Source organism: Myotis davidii, unplaced genomic scaffold (assembly GCF_000327345.1).
Source record: "Myotis davidii unplaced genomic scaffold, ASM32734v1 scaffold38, whole genome shotgun sequence".
In the NCBI taxonomy this organism is placed as follows: domain Eukaryota; kingdom Metazoa; phylum Chordata; class Mammalia; order Chiroptera; family Vespertilionidae; genus Myotis; species Myotis davidii.
Window position 1 is genome coordinate 7,845,762 of NW_006291383.1, and position 18,345 is coordinate 7,864,106.

The 18,345-nt window shown below is 44.6% G+C and overlaps 2 protein-coding genes across 5 annotated transcripts in view; both read left to right on the forward strand.

Moving 5' to 3' along the window:
• SNTA1 (syntrophin alpha 1) overlaps positions 1–2,225 on the forward strand; it is a 31,803-nt gene extending 29,578 nt beyond the window's left edge. The window contains exons 8-9 of the mRNA XM_015564512.1: positions 1,323–1,510; positions 1,595–2,225. Coding sequence (XP_015419998.1) covers positions 1,323–1,510; positions 1,595–1,687 — 281 coding nt within the window. The 3' untranslated portion in view covers positions 1,688–2,225. The remainder of the gene's footprint in view (positions 1–1,322; positions 1,511–1,594) is intronic.
• A 5,878-nt stretch (positions 2,226–8,103) lies between these two features.
• CDK5RAP1 (CDK5 regulatory subunit associated protein 1) overlaps positions 8,104–18,345 on the forward strand; it is a 30,603-nt gene continuing 20,361 nt past the window's right edge. For 2 of the 4 annotated variants that reach the window (XR_001514015.1, XM_006764598.2), the window contains exons 1-5: positions 8,104–8,187; positions 11,665–11,995; positions 14,245–14,348; positions 15,509–15,543; positions 16,951–17,051. Coding sequence is in view for 3 of the 4 variants with exons in the window: in XM_006764598.2 (XP_006764661.1) it covers positions 11,686–11,995; positions 14,245–14,348; positions 15,509–15,543; positions 16,951–17,051 (550 nt within the window). In the remaining variant the exon portion in view is untranslated. Of the gene's footprint in view, positions 8,210–10,691; positions 10,752–11,664; positions 11,996–14,244; positions 14,349–15,508; positions 15,544–16,950; positions 17,052–18,345 lie in introns of all 4 variants that reach the window. The other 2 variants (XM_015564497.1, XM_015564498.1) reach the window with 2 other exon arrangements.

The following is an 18,345-nucleotide window of genomic DNA, read 5'->3' on the forward strand; positions in this document are numbered from 1 at the left end:
CATAAAATTCTATTCTTTTTAATGGTCTAGTAGAATTTATTCTATGGCTCTACAATGTTTAGGGTATTGATGGATAGGTAAGTTGCAGGAAATGTGTATATTACATCACAATACACATTCTTTTTTCTTATTTTCAATCCTCACCCAAGGATATTATTTTTTTTTGCATTGATTATTAGAGAGAGTGGAAGGGAGGGGGAAAGAAAGAGAGAGAGAAAGATCGGTGTGAGAGAGACACATTGATTGGTTGCCTCCCGCACATGCCCTGACAGGGGCTGGGTGTGGAACCTTCGGTGCTTGGTGCCGATGCTCTAACCACTGAGCAAGCACACTGGCCAGGGCTCAAGCTTCTTTCTTTAGGGTATTTGCGGTGGGTGGAACATAGGGTTCGGGGTCTTTGAGGGCCTTCTGTTTTGGGCATGCAGGTGCCCTGGTCGGTAGTTGAGACTCCCCCCGCCCCCCACCCCCAACCCGGGTTTTCCTTCCCCGAGGCTTTGTGAGTCTGCTGATGAGAATTTGAGAGATGGTATTTGGAATAGGGTTGCCAGAATAAAGGGTACACACTTAAATTTGAATTATAGATAAATATTTTTTTAAGTATAAGAATGTCCAAATTATCCATTGTTTACCTGAAATTCACATTTGACTGAGCAATGTTTCTAAGGCCTCCAAGGGCCATGTTGGTAGGTCTGCTGATGTTTTTTTAGGAAGTGAGCCTCCTGTCCATGCAGAATTTAAACTCCCCCTTTCCACTTTTGGTGCTACTGGAAGTGGGACTAGAAGTGGGGTATAATTTTTCTGAGTCTTTCTTTCTTTCTTTCTTTCTTTCTTTCTATCTTTCTTTCTTTCTTTCTTTCTTTCTTTCTATCTTTCTTTCTTTCTTTCTTTCTTTCTTTCTATCTTTCTTTCTTTCTTTCTTTCTTTCTTTCTTTCTTTCTTTCTTTCTTTCTTTCTTTCTTTCTTCAATGATGAGAGAATCATTGATCGCCTGCCTCCTGTACGGCCCCCACTGGGAATCAAGCCTGCAACCTGGGCATGTGCCTTGACTGGAATCGAACCCCGGGACCTTTCAGTCCACAGGCCGATGCTCTATCCACTGAGCCAAACTGGCTAGGGCCCACCTTTCTTATGTTAGGGTAGGGGTGTCTCTGTGTAGGGTGGGTATACAGATGGCATGACAAATAGTGAGCCTCCCATCCCTGGTGGTATTCAAGCCCCACTTTTGGAACTGCCAGTTGGGGTTGGAGGTAGGCTTGTGGTCTCTGAGGGCCAGCTCTGCCCATTCCACACACCCTCCCCATGCCCATGTGCCCTCCCTGCAGCCTGCACGTGGAACGGCCGTCCCTGCAACCTCTCTGTGCACATTGACAAGGGCTTCACACTGTGGGCAGCTGAGCCAGGTGCGGCCCAACCTGTGCTGCTCCGACAGCCCTTTGAGAAGCTGCAGATGTCCTCGGACGATGGTGCCAGTCTCCTGTTCCTGGACTTCGGGGGTGCTGAAGGAGAGATTGTGAGTGGAGGGGGCGGGGGGCTATGGTCTCCTGGAGGCCAGGCTACATGGAGTTCCTGACCCTTCTCTCCATCCACCCTGCAGCAGCTGGACCTGCATTCGTGCCCCAAAACCATGGTCTTCATCATCCACTCCTTCCTCTCGGCCAAAGTCACCCGCCTGGGGCTCTTGGCCTAGAGGTCGCCAGATGCACTAGCCCCGAGGAGGAGGTGTCCACCCCATGGCCTGACCTGGCCCTCCACTGACTGCCTGCTCAATACTGGGCTGAGGAAAAGGAGAGGAAAGGAACAAGGGTGCAGAGAGACCCAGCCCCTGAGGAGGCTGGGATAGTCTTGGGGACTGGGACCCAGATTCAGGACAGTGGATCCTGCTGTGATGGGGTAGTTTCCCTATTGCCCCTGCCCCATCTCCCCACCAGTGCCTTTGCAGAGAGATATTTTGTGTACACAGAAGCCATTCCAAGTCTGGGACTGCCCCTGTGGGGATCCTGACCCCAGCCAGCAACTGCCAAGCCTCCTAGAGGCCCCAAAGCCACCCCAGAGGCCCCATCTGAAGCTGGAGTTCCCTGGAGTCTGAAGCAAGAGAAAGAGGAGCCTTTCTGTTCATTGCTACCCTCAAGCTCCACCACCTTGGGGCATGTGGTTCTCCCCTTCATCTTCTCTTTCCTCCTTATTCTTAGACAAATAAACAACCTGTGAGCACATAGGCAGCCTGACCTAGTGTCTGTGGTTTGTGCCTTGATCTTTGGGTCCTGTGGTGGTCCCCAAACTCCCAAGAAGGACCAGACCCAAGACTGGGGCCCCTTTCCTGGGAGAAAAGCAGGTCTTTAGGCACAGGATCAAAGAAAGTGTATTTGTTTTCTATTGTTGCATAACAAATTACCCCCCAATTTAGCAGCTTAAAACAATAATTTATTATCTTTCAAGTTCTTTGGATTAGGAATTTGAGAGGGGCTAAACTGGGTTGTTCTTGTCTCAGGTCCTACCATGAAGTTATAGTCATGATGTTGGCTGGGCTACACTTATCTGCAGGCTTGACTGGGGCTAGAGGGTCTGTTTCCAATATTGCTCACTCATTGCTGCTGGCAGGAAACTCCAGTTCCTCACCACATGAACCTAATCATAGGGCTGCTTAAATATGCTCATGACAGCTGGCTTCCATCAGAGTGAGTGACACAGAAGAGAGAGCCAAGAGGAATCCACAGTGCCTCTTAGGATCCAGTCTTGAATGTCACTTTTGCTTTATTTTATTCATTAACAGTAAGCCCAGCCCACGCTCAAAGAGAGGGGAATTAATTCCCACCTTTTAATTGATGGATTGGTTTGAGAGAGAGAGGAGAGAGGGGAGGACATGGGGGGGGGGGGGGAGAGAGAGAGAGAGAGACAGACAGACAGACAGACAGACAGTGATTTGTTGTTCCACTTATTCATGCATACATTAGTTGATTCTTGTATGTGCCCTGACCTGGGACTGAACTCAGCACCTTGGTGTATTGGGACGATGCTCTAATCAACTGAGCTACAGCCGGGTTAGTTTCCACCTCTTGAAGAAAAGAATGTCAGTGACTTTGTGACCTATTTTAACATCATCAGAGAGTCGCAGCCCGCTTTCCTGCCAAAGGGAGGACACTTGGACCTGCTTAGTGGAACATTCTTTGGAAGCTGTACTGTGCTGGCTGGATATGAGTTTGCCACGTTTTTAACAACCTACTTGCTGACATTGTCCAGAAAATCACCGTGACAGCAGTAATGAAAAAGTGGCTGCTGTCTGCCAGACAATGTACATATATTTCCTCCCCAGATCCTTAGCACACATCTTTGTGGTAGGCACAACGATCTCTATTTTACAAGTAAGGACACTGGGACTCAGATGGGGGGAGTGAGGTGCCCAAAGTCATACAGCTATGAAATGTCTGAGCTTGAATTTTCAATGTAGGTCTTTTTGACTTCAAGCCCTTGTTCACCTTAGAGACTTTCTCTGGCCCTGCACTATCCATTAGAAATATAATGTAAGCCATACATGTATTTGCAAATTTTCTCGTACTAAAAAAAGTAAAAAAAAAAATAGATGAAAATAAATGTAATAATATATTTAATTTAACCCAACAGGTCTAAAATACACTTCAACACACAATATAAAAATTTATTAATGAAGTGTTTTACGATTTTTCCTCATATTAAGTCTTTGAAATCTGGTGTATATTTTACACCTATACATTTATTTATTTATTTATTTAATCCTTACCCAAGGATATATTCCCATTGACTTTTAGAGAGAGTGGAAGAGAGAGGGAAAGACAGAGAAAAATATCGATATGAGAGAAGCACATCGATTGGTTGCCTCCTACATGAGACCCAACCGGGGCCCAGGCCAGGAGGAGCCTGCAACCAAGGTACATGCCCTTAACTGAAATCGAACCCGGGACCCTTCGGTCTGCAGGCCTATGCTCTATCCACTGAGCCAAACCAGCTAGGGCACACACATCTCTAGATGCCAAATTCTTATAGGAATTACTTAATTTGTATTTAGATTTCATAAAATTTAGTTTAAAAAGTAGATTCATATATCTAACTTGTTCCTAAGTTTTCTTATAACTAAACTATCAGTTTTTATATTAAAATTAAATTCAGTTCCTCATTCTCACTAGCTGCATATCAAGTGCTCAATAGTCACATATGTCTAGAGGCTATTGTATTAAGCTAAGCAGTTCTAGTCAAACCTCTACAAGAGGAAACTGAGGCTCACATTAAGTCATATAACAAGACAGAGTGGTTCTAGAAACCTGGGGAAATGCCATCCATCCTTCCATCTGCCTATCGATCTTTAAAAATAAAGTTTTTATTGATTTTAGAGAGAGAGAGGAAGGGAGAGGGATAGAGAGATAGAAACACCGATTGGCTGCCTCCTGCACGGCCCCTACTGGAGATCAAGCCTGAAACCCCAGCATGTGCCCTGACCAGAAATCGAACCCGTGACCTTTCAACTCAACCACTGACCCACACTAGGTGGACGGTTAATCCACTCTTCATTTAAGAAACATCTAGTGCTCACCAACTTTGTTCTTGTCCTTGGGGCCAGGAGCTGCTTTTCTGGCAGCCAGACTGACAGGTCCCTACATGCAGGGTAAAGAAAGCCAGCAGAAGCTCTCATAATCAAATGTGTGACTCAGATTGGGCAGACACATGGAGCTAGCAGAGAGGCCAGTGGGGATCTGACCTGCTCTGGGGGGTTAGAGTAGTTTCAGAAGGAGACCTGAAGCTGATGTCCATCTGAAGGAGCACGCTAAAGACCAGCTACTACTGCAATAATGCTGTGGAAGAAAACCACTCAGTCTCAGTGGCCATAGCAACAAGCATTTGTTTCCATGCTTTTGAGGCTGCAGTTGACTGCAGTTTGACTATTAGGAGCTGGGTTTGGCTGGGTGGTCTTGGTCCAGGCTGTGGGTTGGGCTCAGGTCTCTTCTATGTTCATTCCTTTTGGAGCCCAGGATGAAGGGCATAAGCTCTCAGGGCAGGCTCCTCTCATGGCAAGTCACTGGAGTTCAAAGACAAGCGCCTTGCACAAGCACATTTACATCCTCTGTCTCTGTCTGCATTATATCTACTCTTACTTCATTGGCCAAAACAAGTCATGTGGCCGAGCCTATCATCATGGGGGAGGAGTAATTGCTCAGTAGCAATGAGAACGATCATCAACTTGTAGGAGTTAGTCAGATGGAAGGGGTAATAGTATCCCAGGTGACAGATCCCAAGGTGGGATGGAACATGGCACTCCCAAACACCTGGTGAAGGATTTGTTTTCATCATCTTCACTGCTCAAGCAAAACACTGTACAAGACTCCACAACATGGTTACTGAAAGTGGACCCTTGTGGTCCGAATGTGGTGAGTGATGGGCGTGGTGGGGGGCAATGGTCTCTCGCCTCCATGTGGGTTAGTATGTGTGGGGGAAGGATAATAGAGATGTTGGGAATGACTGGTGTGTGTGTGTGTGGGGGGGCAGCATAATAGGCACCAGACAACATCCCTCAAACTGCCAGCTTTGCCTCAGGGGTAATTAGAGCTAGAAAAGAGTAGCTCTAACATCCTCTGACCAGCTGCCCCCTGCTCTGGCCACAAAGGGAGAAGGTGACACCTTCTCATGGGACTGCTAGCAGAAGGTCCAGATTGGAAAGAGCACAGTTCTAAGAAGTCAGGAGACCTGGGTTCAAATCTTCCCTGACTTTTGCATTGGAAGCTCTAAAAGTGGCTTCCTTCTCTTCTAGAATTCCTCTCTTCTGTGATTCTAAGAAGATAAGACTGAGAATAAAGAGGGAGGGGCCATGGTGAAATGATAAGGGAATTGCTATGCCTGGAAGGATAGGCTCTATGCTTGGGGTCACCCGGGAAGGAGAAGGAATGTTTTCTTCACTCACTGTGGTGGGTGGGGGGCTAACCCCCCCAACATAACTTCTTTTAGGACGTAGGTGCTGCCACCATGATGGGGCTTCCCCATGGCCAAATTAGGACAGGACATCTTCCCCGGGCAGTACAAAATATGACAGTAAACCTGAATATTTCTCCACCGGGAATCTTTAGATCCCAGGATGCCTAGGAACTTGTCTACAGAGTTTAAGAATTTTTCAGGGAGAATTCTGGAATTTTGTACTTTCATGGTGCTGATAATTCCCCCAAATGACTTGATCACATCCTAAATTATCTGGAGAACCACAGTAAAAAACAAGAACCATAATACAATTTTTTGGCCAGTGTTTGCCTTTGTATATTTGACTGAATCAACACCCAACAATCATCTAAGGATACAGTGTAAACTTTAGAAATGTTTTTGTTTTATTCAAATATTTATTAAGCCCTTCTATGAACCAGACTCTGGGCTAGAGCCTGAGGATATTGCAGTGAATAAGATAGAATGTGTCCCTGCTCTCAAGGAGCTAAAAGTTTGGGAATAGGCAAAGACAACTAAAAACAAACAAACAATCACACAAAAAGAGCTATCATTTTGCATAGTGACAAGTATTGTGAAGAAAATGGTGTGATAGTGACAGGAGCAGTATATATGGGGTGGTCAGAGAGGCCTCTCTGAAGAAATTATATTTAAGCTGATACATGAAGGATGAGAAGGGGCCAACCATTAAACAATTCAGGAGAACATTTCAGAAAGAGAATAGTAAGTACAAAGACTTTGAGATAAACATGTGCTTGGGATATTGAAGGAATAAAATAAAATTATGTAGTTGCAGTTGAGTCAACTATAGAGAACATGCTAGAAGTAAGTAGTAGGAAGTGGTTGGAGAAGTAAAAGTAAGCAGAGGCCAGACCATGCAGTTCCTAGGACACAACAGGAAACCTGAATTTATTGCAAGCCACCTTGAGTTGTCAGCCTAGTAGTGATGTGACCTCAGTTAACAAAACAAACAAACAAACAAACAAACAAACCCTCTTAGGCTCTGTGTGGGAAATGGTCTGTAGGAAACAAGGGCAAGGGCAAAATAGAAAAATGGGAAGTGGACAGATTTGAGACATTTTGGAGTTAGAGCTGACAGGAGGACTTGATGACGGATTGAGGAAAGGAAACAAAAATGACTTCGGTTTCTCCTAGTGAAATTAGGAGGATGTGTGGGTCATTCACTGAGATGGTCAGATTGGGCAGGAACAGGTACCACTTAGATAGCTGGACTATGTGTGGATCTGTAACTCCAGCTGGGGTTTAGACTGGAGACTTGAATCCAAATTCTTTAACCTATAGCACAGCGCTGTGCAACAGAGTGATGTGATCCGAGTTAACAAAACAAACAAACAAACCCTCTTAGGCGCTGTGTGGGAAATGGTCTGTAGGAAACAAGGGCAAGGGCAAAATAGAAAAATGGGAAGTGGACAGATTTGAGACATTTTGGAGTTAGAGCTGACAGGAGGACTTGATGACGGATTGAGGAAAGGAAACAAAAATGACTTCAGTTTCTCCTAGTGAAATTGGGAGGATGCTGGGGTCATTCACTGAGATGGTCAGATTGGGCAGGAACAGGTACCAATTAGATAGCTGGACTATGTGTGGATCTGTAACTCAAGCTGGGGTGCAGACTGGAGACTTGAATCCGGAATTCTTTAACCTATAGCACAGCGCTGTGCAACAGAAATAGAATGTGAGCCAACTATGTAATTTAAAATTTCCCAGTAGCCACATTAAAAAGTAAAATGAGCCTGGCAGGTATGCTCAGTGGTTGAAGCAGGAGGTCATGGTTGATTTCCCCTTTGGGCACAGGCGGGGTTGAGGGCTCGATCCCCAGTCGCGGGGCTTGCAGGAGGCAGCCCATCAACGATTCTCTCCCATCAGTGATGTTTCTCTCACTCCCTTCGTCTCTCTGAAATCAATAAAAACATATATATAAAGAGGAGACATTTTGCATTCTTTGTTCGACATTTAGAGCCCACTTAACTCGCATTCATCACTTTTCAAGCGCTCAGTTGCCACATGCTGGCTACTGGGTATCGTAAGGTTCACCGAGTAGTGGAGATTTTTCAAAACAAGGAACCTGCACCCACCCGGACCTTTCGGAGGAGGCACTTCCGTTGGAACCAACCGGACGGAAGTCGCGGCGGAACGGAAGTCGCGCGTGCGCCGGCAGCTGTTCGGGTCAGGCCGGGAGCTTTCGCTGCGCGCTGGGCGCCCCAGTTGCGGGAGGTGAGCGGCGCGCTGGGCGAAGGTGTGCTGCGCACCCGCGCGGTGGCAGGAGGGGCTGCGGAGGCTCCGAAATGCACGGTGTTCGGGGGGTGGGGGCTGGGGATGGCTTGCTGGTCCCCGTGCAGACCCTGGTGTCAGACTGTCGGGGTTCACACCCCAGCACCGCTGCCTACTCGTTGTGACCTTAGGCAGGTCACCCTCTTCACCCTGGGCCTTAGCCCTGTCACCTGTGAAGGGGATGCTATTAGAACCTGCCTCACAGAGCTGCTGTGAGGATTAAATACGGTAATCCACGGGACACGCTTAGCCCCACATTGTAACCACCCAGTAGAATGTTTGGGATGCTTCATTGTTTGTGTTTAGATATCCGGAGACGAGGCTGTTGTCTCATGGTTCTTGCCGACTACCAATTAATTTCTGAGCCCCTTATTGTGCCATGCAAGCGTTTTATTTGTAGGATCACATTTGATCCTCACAACAGACATAGAGGTAGTACTGTTACCCCTATTTCACCCATAAAGAAATGGAAGCTCCCAGGGCTTAAGAAGCTCCTAGATGCCCAAAGGTACCTGGCTGGGGGGCAGTTGGGTCAGACTCTAACTATAGGGTCTTAACTACAGTGCTCCATGGGAGGGGATGTGGGCTGCAGATGTGAAGTTACTGAACACTTTAATGCTCACATCATCTCTGGGAGATGGGTACTACTTTTATTCTTTTACAGCTCAGAGGCAGGAATTTGACTTGCCCAAGGTCACACAGTAAGAAATGGGTAACTTTAAAGCTCACACTAAAAGCTGCTGTTCTCTGACACTTGATGTAGGTTAGCACTGTTCCTGCCTAAAGTACTGGTAGCATATACAGCAGGTGATCAGCTGGGAAAGGTAACAGGCCACGTCTGCTCATTTTACACGTACAGTGCCTGATGTAAATATGAATGAGATTGGTTTCCTGCTTTCAGGCACCTCCCAGCTTATAAGAGATGGCAAAGTGTAATGACTCTTGTGAAAGAAAGTTATAAGGAGGCCTTGGGGACCTAGAGGAGGACCCCAACCTAGATTTTGGGAGGCAGGGTGGCAAGGACAGGCTTCCAGGAGGGAGCAGAGACCTTAAAAGTATCATAGGAGTTGGCCAAGGCAGTAGAGAGAAGACATACCAGCCAGAGAGAACAGCATGGGTAAAAGCCTAGAAAACTAGTGATGATCAGTATAAAGATACCTGGAATGGATGGAGTGAGGCAGTCCCTTAAATGTGGTGGAAAGTATGTCTCCAAATCTTGTATTTTGAATCACCTGGGTTTATTCTTGGGAGGCAGTTACTGTTTCTTATGCATTCTAGAGATACTGTGTATACTTACAAATATGCACCTTAATGTTCCGCCTTCCTTCCCCCACAGATTTGAGTATAGCATACTGTAGGTAGTCTCTAGCACTTTGCTTCCTTGCTGTTTTAGTTTTTTTTAAAAAACATTTTTATTGATTTCAGGGAGGAAGAGAGAGATAGAAACATCTATAATAATAAAAGCATAATATGCTAATTAGACTGGACATCTTTCCGGATGAAGCTGGGGCTGCGAGGGAAGCCCGGGTCCCAGGTGCCTGCGATGGCCAGAGGGAAGCCAGCCCGGGTCCCGGTGCCAGAGGGAAGCCGGTGCTGGCAGCTGGGGGAAGGAAGGCCTACTCTTGCACAAATTTCATGCTTCGGGCCTCTAGTCAATGATAGAATCATTGATTGGCTGCCTCCTGCACATCCCCCACTGGGGATTGAGCTCACAACCCAGGCATGTGCCCTGATCAGAATCGAACTCTGACCACCTGGGTTCAGAGGTCAATGCTTAACCACTGAGCCATGCTGGCCGGGTGCTTTTTTTCATTTTTTAAAAACTGATTTTTTTTTAGAGAGAGAGGGAGATAAAGAGTGAAATATCGATGTGAGAGTGAAATATTGATTGGTTGCCTCCCACACACACCCTGATCAGGGACCAAACCCAAAACCTTGCTACATGCCCTGACCGGGAATTGAACCCACAACCTTTCGTTATACGGGACAACACTCTCACCAACTGAACCACACAGCCAGGGCTGCTTCCTTGCTTTCGCCATGTATAGATTCAGCCTCATTTCTGACAGTTCCATCTTATTCCATTGTATGGATATACCATGACTTACTTAACTAGTCCCCTATTGATGATATTTGATATCTCCCATTCTTTTGCTATTAGAAACACTACTGCAACAAGTATCCTTATAAGTAGGTCATTTTGTCTATGTAAGAGTATATCTGTAGGATAAATATCTAGGAATGGAACTGCTTGGTCAAAAGGTTTGTGTGTGTCTAATTTGATGGAAAATGGCACATTGCCCCATGTAAAGGTTGTGCCATTTTCCACCCCACCAGCCATGGGTGGGAAGTTTGAAGGTAGTAATTTGAGACTCAAGGACGGTAGAAGGAGTCATTGATCAGGCATATGGTGCCCCATATTAGATATATTCCTTTGGTTTTCACAGTATTGGGAGACAGTGTAGGAAGGTGGACAGTGCTGTTGCTTACTGGCTGTGGGAGCTTAGGTAAGTTCCTCAGCCTTTCTTGTGTCTTTCCTCATCTCTGAATGGCATAATAATAGTGTCTGTTGCCTGTCTTGCTTATGATTGCTGTGAAGATTTATTTATTTTATTTTATTTTTTTTAAATATATTTTATTGATTTTTTACAGAGAGGAAGAGAGAGGGATAGAGAGTTAGAAACATCGATGGGAGAGAAACATCGATCAGCTGCCTCCTGCACATCTCCCACTGGGGATGTGCCCGCAACCAAGGTACATGCCCCTGACCGGAATCGAACCTGGGACCTTTCAGTCGCAGGCCGACGCTCTATCCACTGAGCCAAACCAGTTTCAGCTGCTGTGAAGATTTAATGAGTAAATATGCTTAAAGCCTTTCGAATTGTTCCAAGGTGCTACTTTATTTTGTCAGGGCTTCTCATCTCATCTCTACCACCCCTTTGTTTTGAAAATACAGTGGGGCCTTGACTTACGAGTGTCCCGAATAACAAGTTTTTTGAGATACGAGCCGTCTCTTGGCTGATTTTTTGCTTTGAGTTGCGAGCTAAAATTCAGGTTACGAGCCAGCTTCAGATACCCCACCGCTAGTTGGCGCAGCAAACGTCACAGTGAACGCCACAACATCAGCCCAGCATCACGTGTCTCACTCGTTCACTTTTTGATTTGACATACGAGTAATTTGAGTTATAAGCTCCGTCATGGAACGAATTAAACTCGTAAGTCAAGGCCCCACGGTACACTGCCTGGATTTGCATCTCATCTCTGGGACGCCTTTGTGTGATCTTGGGCAAGCTGCCTCAGTGTTTTCACCTGTAAAAATAGGGATACTATTGTTAAAGGTATCATCTACTTGAAGTACTTAGAGTAGTGCCCTCTACATTGTGTTCAATAAATGTTGATGATGTCGTTATTTTTTTGCAGACTTTGAGCTGTTTTAGCACCATGCATCATTTACAGTGTATCCTCCAAGCACAGAGGTGTCTGGGGTGGGGGCCCTTAGCCTCTGTGTCCTGGCTGCTGCTCCGGACCTGCAGGGCACACAGCAGTTTCTCTGGCACCGCATGTCCCGGTCCAGAGGGGCAGCAGGAGGATGGAGTTCGGAAGGATTTCAGCTCCAGGCTGGCTACTGGACCAACTTTTCAGCATTTTTTAAGAAGTGCTTCAGTTCCTCAAGAGAAGCTGGCTTCTTCAGATGTGGTGGACCCACCCCCATATCTCACAGTGGATGAACTTTTAGGAAGGCAGAGAAAAGGTTGGTTTTATTTCTTGTCTCTCTTTGGGCTTTCTGCTTTGCTCTTTTCCAGCATCCATAGCCTGATTCTTAACTGTCCTTTTATTACATACCTAGGTTTGGAAGTTTAACAGTGTGGGAAGGCTTCCTAAGTTATGGATTAATTAAACTCCACCAAGTAACATTAATATGAAGGAACTTATAGTGTTAGTACACACAACTAGGGGATAGAGTCCTAGGTAGTCCTCTCTTTGGTTACCTTTGGAAATCCTGTACTTTCTGTTCTAATTTTTAGATTGTCTTTAAGTTTTAAGGCAGCTTTCACAATTGGTGCTATAGAAATTCACTCTTTATACTTAGGTAGAGCTTTCCTTAGAAACATGCAATCAGTTATATGCCTTAAAAAAGTTTGAAGAGAAATTAAGGGACAATCAGACCTTTCCCCCTTGCTCTGTTTCAAAAAACTATTTCCCTTTATAGTTCTTAAAGATTTGGTTGCAATCATAAGGTGAAAATTATTTGTAACTTGTTTTCATTTAACATTTTCCCCAAAACTACATTATTTATAATTAAATTAAAAAAAATTAGTACAAAATATCACATTTGTTCTATATCATGATGTTTCTCAGCCTGTCCCCTATAGTTGGACATTAGGTTGCTTCCAAATTTTTATATTATAAATAATACTATGTGTCTCATCTATATCTACATCTCTATTTATCTATCTATCTCTGTCTCTCAGACATCTATTTGCTGTTGTTCCACTTATTTATGCATTCATTGGTTGATTCTTGACCATGATATATTGGGATGATGTTCTAATCAAGTGAGCTACCTGGTCTGGGCTATGTGTGGATTTAAATTTGTTTTTCTTCTGGATTGATAATCAATGCTGTCAGCGAATCCCTGCTTTTCTGATTGTTTTTATAACCATACTAGAGGCCCCTGTGCACCGGTGGGGTCCCTTGGCCTGGCCTGCACCGTCTCGCAATCTGGGACCCCTCGGGGGATGTCAGACTGCCAGTTTTGGCCTGATCCCTGCAGGCCAAGGATTCGTGCACCGGGACTCTAGTCTATACTAGTTGTTAGCAAACTCATTAGTTAACAGAGCCAAGTATCAACAGTACTTCTTTAAAATAGATTCGCCCAGGCTGAAAACTGACTTTTGTACATGGGCCACGAAGTTTCATTCACACTGTAGGCACGCCCGCATGTGGTATTTTGTGGAAGAGCCACACTCAAGGGGCCAAAGAGCTGCATGTGGCTTGCGACATGTGCCGAACACAGGTCTATACTAATAAAAGGGTAGTATGCTAATTAGACTGGATATATTCCAACGACCATCCAGACGTCCTTTTGGACAAAGCTGCAGAGCTGCCTGAGGCTCAGGCAGGCCACGGATAGTGGCTGCTGCTGCCCAGGGCCGGCCCGAGACTCAGGCAAGCCGGGGAAGGTGGCTGTGAGTTCAGGCAAGCTGGGGATGGTGGCTGCCCAGCTGCCCAGGGCCGGCCTGTGACTCAGGCAAGCCACTGATGGTGGCTGCCCAGCAGCTGGAGGCTCAGTTAGGGGGTGATCAGGCTGGCAGGGGAGTAGTTAGGGGATGATCAGGCCAGCAGGGGAGCCGTTAGGGGCATCAAGCTGGCAGTCAGAGGCAGTTAGGGACATTTAGGCAGGCGTAGGCAAGTGGTTAGGACCCAGCGGTCCTAGATTGTGAGAGGAATGTCTGAATACCGGCATTCAGACATCCCCCAAGGGGTCCCGGATTGGAGAGGGTGCAGGCAGGCTGAGGGACACCCCTCTGTGCACGAATTTCATGCACTGAGCCTCTAGTATGCATATAAGACCTTTGGTTAATCTCTTCCCGCCCTCTCCCCTTCCCTCTGAGATTCATCAGTTCCATGTTTCCATGCCTGTGCGTTGAGCCTCTTCCCCCTGGTGGTCAGTGCGCATCCTAGCTACCAGTCGAAAGGTCACTTAGGTTTTTATATATATAGATAGATTTCCTGATGCTTAGGTGCATGTTTTCCCCATATTTTAAGTGACATGACTTATATTTGGTGTGTGTATATAATGTAGTATTTCTTTTGTTCTGAAAAGCTGTCGTTAATTTGGTGATACATCTGGCAATTAATGGTGTCTTAGAATTGAGGCAACAGAGGACTTAGTGGATAACCAGTAGCATCAATATTTCTGGGACATTTGGGAAGGAGACCTTTGAGACATATGGTCCCTTTTCATCTGCCTACCATGGAATCTCCCTCTCATTGCAGTCTACCTTGAGACCTATGGCTGCCAGATGAATGTGAATGACACAGAGATAGCCTGGTCCATCTTACAGAAGAGTGGCTACCTGCGGACCAGTAATCTCCAAGAGGTACACGTATTGCCTGTTTCCCTGTTTCCTGGATCTATGCTAAACTCTACATTTGTGCCAATTCTTAGATGCAGTTTCAGGAACAGGGTATGGCCTGGTGAGAATGAGTTCTTTTGAGTAAAGTATGTAGAATGGGACCAAGGTGTACATTTGTTTCATTATTTTTGAAAATCTTATGGTGGTGCTCACTTTTAGGCAAGGAACTAAGTTAAAGATAGACTGCAGGGGCAGGGTTGGGAATTAGTAGTTAATGAGTACAGAGTTTTAGTTATGGAAGGTTGATGGTGATATTTGCATAACAAGGTGGATATATTTAATGCTACTGAACTATACATTTAGAACTGGTTAAAATGGTAAAAGTTATATATGTTTTTCCACAATAAAAGATGTTTGCCTCGTATGTGGAAAATAAGATCTAATACCACACCAAAACACATGGACTTCAGACAAATCTTTATCCTATCGTTTTAGAAGTTGCTAGATTTTGGCTTTTTAAAAAAATATATATATATTTATTGATTTCAGAGAGGAAGGGAGAAGAAGAGAGAGATAGAAACATCAATGATGAGAGAGAATCATTGATCGGCTGCCTCCTGCATGCCCCCCACTGGGGATCGAGCCCGCGACCCGGACATGTGTCCTTGACCAGAATCAAACCTGGCACCCTTGAGTCCACAGACTGATGCTCCATCCACTGAGCCAAACCGGCTAGGGCAGATTTTGGCTTCATAATAAGCTCTGTTATCACGACATTACTATGTAGTTCATTTTCTTTCTTTTTTTTAAAAGATAACATTTAAAAAATTTAAAGTATAGCTGTCATGCAGTATTATGATATTAGTTTCAGGTGTATAATGTAGTGAATTGACATTTGCATAAATTAACTATTTTTAAATGTACAATGCAGTGGCATTAATAATATTCACAATGTTGTACAACTATGACCACTAATTCCAAAGCTTTTTTATCACCAAAATCAGAGACTGTATATCTGTTAATGGTAGTTCATTTTCACTGATGATGGAGTACTCAGATTTTTACATTTCCTTAAGAGTGTATTTTCCATAAAAGTGTATAAGCAGGGAAAAAAAAGGGTCATGGGCAGTGATTCTATAAAGCTAATTTCATAATTTTCTTTTTTCCCCTTGCTCTTTACTCAGGCTGATGTGATCCTCCTTGTCACCTGCTCTATCAGGTGGGACTTTGTTCTTTACCTAGAGAGTGAATATATCTTATATAATAACTAGAGGCCCAGTGCACGAAATTCGGTGAGGGGTTCCTCAGCCCAGCCTGTGCCCTATCACAGTCTGGGAGCCCTTGGGGGATGTCTGACTGATGGCTTAACCCTGCGCCCTGTGGGGAGTGGGCCTAAGCTGGCAGTTGGACATCCTTAGCCCTTAGCGCTGCCACGGGGGTGGGAGAGGCTCCCACTACCACTGCTGCGCTCAGCCGTGAGCCCAGCTCAGGGGGCGTGCACTGACCACCAGGGGGCAGCTCCTACATTGAGCGTCTGCCTCCTGGTGGTCAGTGTGCATCACAGTGACCGGTAGTTCCACCGTTTGGTCGATTTGCATATTAGCCTTTTATTATATAGGATGCCAGAGCTAATGGTGCCAGGCTGTCCTACCCGTGGAGATGAGCCAATGGATTTGCACTTTTATAATTACTGGAGACAGTAATTATAGAACTAGTTGACATTTGCTGAGCATGTGCTGTTTGTCAGGTCCTGTGCTGAGCACTATATATGCACTAAATAATTTAATTCTCACAACAACTCTATGGGTTAGGTGATGTTATCAAACTCATTGTATAGATGAGGAAACTGAGAGTGTGCTGAGTCACCCAGCTTCTCCTAAGGTTTTTCTTGTAGCTAATGGCACATGTTTATGATGTTGTTCACATCGTAAGGGTCAGGGTGCAGTCAGTGGCTGGGGGACAGAGTTCTTCTGAACGCAGTTGAGTGGCATCCATTAGAGGTGAACATACCATCTTTCATACTTTGTTTGTATGTACAAGGCATGTTATTCTTAATGTTTTCTCAACTGGATGTACTATCAATTAATTAATCCTACATTTTTGTTCAGAGGGTTGTCTCTGTTACAAGACGCAGAACTAGGTATTTTGGGAGATTCAGAAATGAACTCTTCCTTCATATGGAGCCTAGGAGCTTAGTCTCATATGGGAACTAAGATAAATATATTAGTAGCTCTAACATCTGGTGAAAAGCACTAGGTAAAAAAATAAAAAAATAGAAAGGATCAATGCTAAGTACTGGGAAAATACAGTTAAAGTGATAGAGTAGTTTAAAGAAAGGAGGATAAACACTCCAGCAGTAGTGATGGGGAAGGCTTTGTGAAATAGATTGTTTCTGAGTTTGGCTTAAAGGCTTATCAGGATTTGGAGATGGGCAGCAAGGGTGTCATTCTAGGAATGTTATAGCAAATGGTGGTTCTTCAGTTGGCTCCCTGCCTACCTTCCCTAAACCTTAAGGTTAGGTATTCATTTAAAGAGTTGAAGGTTTTTATTTATTCCCATTGTCCTACGCTTTTAGATTGCTGTGTAGTTTATTCTCAGGCTTAGGTCTACCTCTTGATCTCTGCAGGGAGAAGGCTGAACAAACCATCTGGAATCGTCTACATCAGCTTAAAGCCCTGAAGACAAAACGGCTCCGTTCCCGAGTACCTCTGAAGATTGGGATTCTAGGTATCTGGTAATTTGCAGATTTTTGTGGGTTTTGAGACTTGGGCTCCATGTAGCTTTATGTACTAGGGTTTCTCTTAGAGGCCAGATTCCCTGAAGAAATCTTACATACTTCATGCTGTACTTAGTGTCAGAGGTTGTAGGATTGAATGAGATAAAGCTCATAAAATGGCTTTTTATAATGCTTTGAAGTAATAGGTACTCAGAAAGTGGTCTATTCTTCCTGGAGTCTAATGTGGCTCATGGTGACAGAGTTACGGATAGGAGAGCGTTGGGAGTCTGAGGGGCTGCAAGCATAAATTTACAGTGTAGGCACATTTCATCTCGACTCCTGAAGCTGCTCCGGTGAAGATCCAGATCTGTGTTCACCAATACAATAGCCAGTAGCCACAGGTGGTTATTTAAATTTAATTAAACTTAAATAATACTACAATTTTACTTCTTTTTTTTTTAAAATATATTTTATTGATTTTTTACAGAGAGGAAGGGAGAGAGATAGAGAGTTAGAAACATTGATGAGAGAGAAACATCGACCAGCTGCCTCCTGCACATCTCCCACGGGGGATGTGCCCGCAACCCAGGTACATGCCCTTAACCGGAATCGAACCCGGGACCTTTCAGTCCGCAGGCCGATGCTCTATCCACTGAGCCAAACCGGTTTTGGCATAGCATATGGAAGTCACTAGCCACATAGTGACTGCTCAGTAGCCATTGGCTACCAGTTTGAACAGCACAGGTAAAGAACATTTCTATCATCTTAGAAATTCTACTGGACAGCTCTCATCTAGACAGTTTGGAAGCGTATTTCAAAAATAAAGGTTCTGTACCCTCTTGTTTCTAGAATTTAGTTAATGTATGTAACCTTAAAACAGACTGTGTCCCTTGTAGAATAGTTAAATTCCTCTTGATGGTTCAAAACACAGTTGGAACATATTCTGTTACATAGATTAATGTGTTAAGTGATACAGGAAGATGGAAGGATTAGTGGAAATGTTTTGTTTCATTTCAGTTCCTTCATTATAGAAATCCCTGGGTAAATATTGGAATTTTAGAAATCCCCCAAAGAGGGTTTTTTTAAATGGTAAAAATATGTAACATAAAAGTTACCATTTAACCCTTTTTAAATGTACAGTTCAGTGGCATTAAAACATTCACATTGTTGTGCAACTATCACCACCATCAGTTTCAGAACTTTTTCCCCTTCCCAAAGTGAGACTATATCCATTAAACAATAACTTGGCATTCCCTCCTCACCTCAGTCCCTGCAGCCATTATTCTACTTTCTGCCCCTATGAAT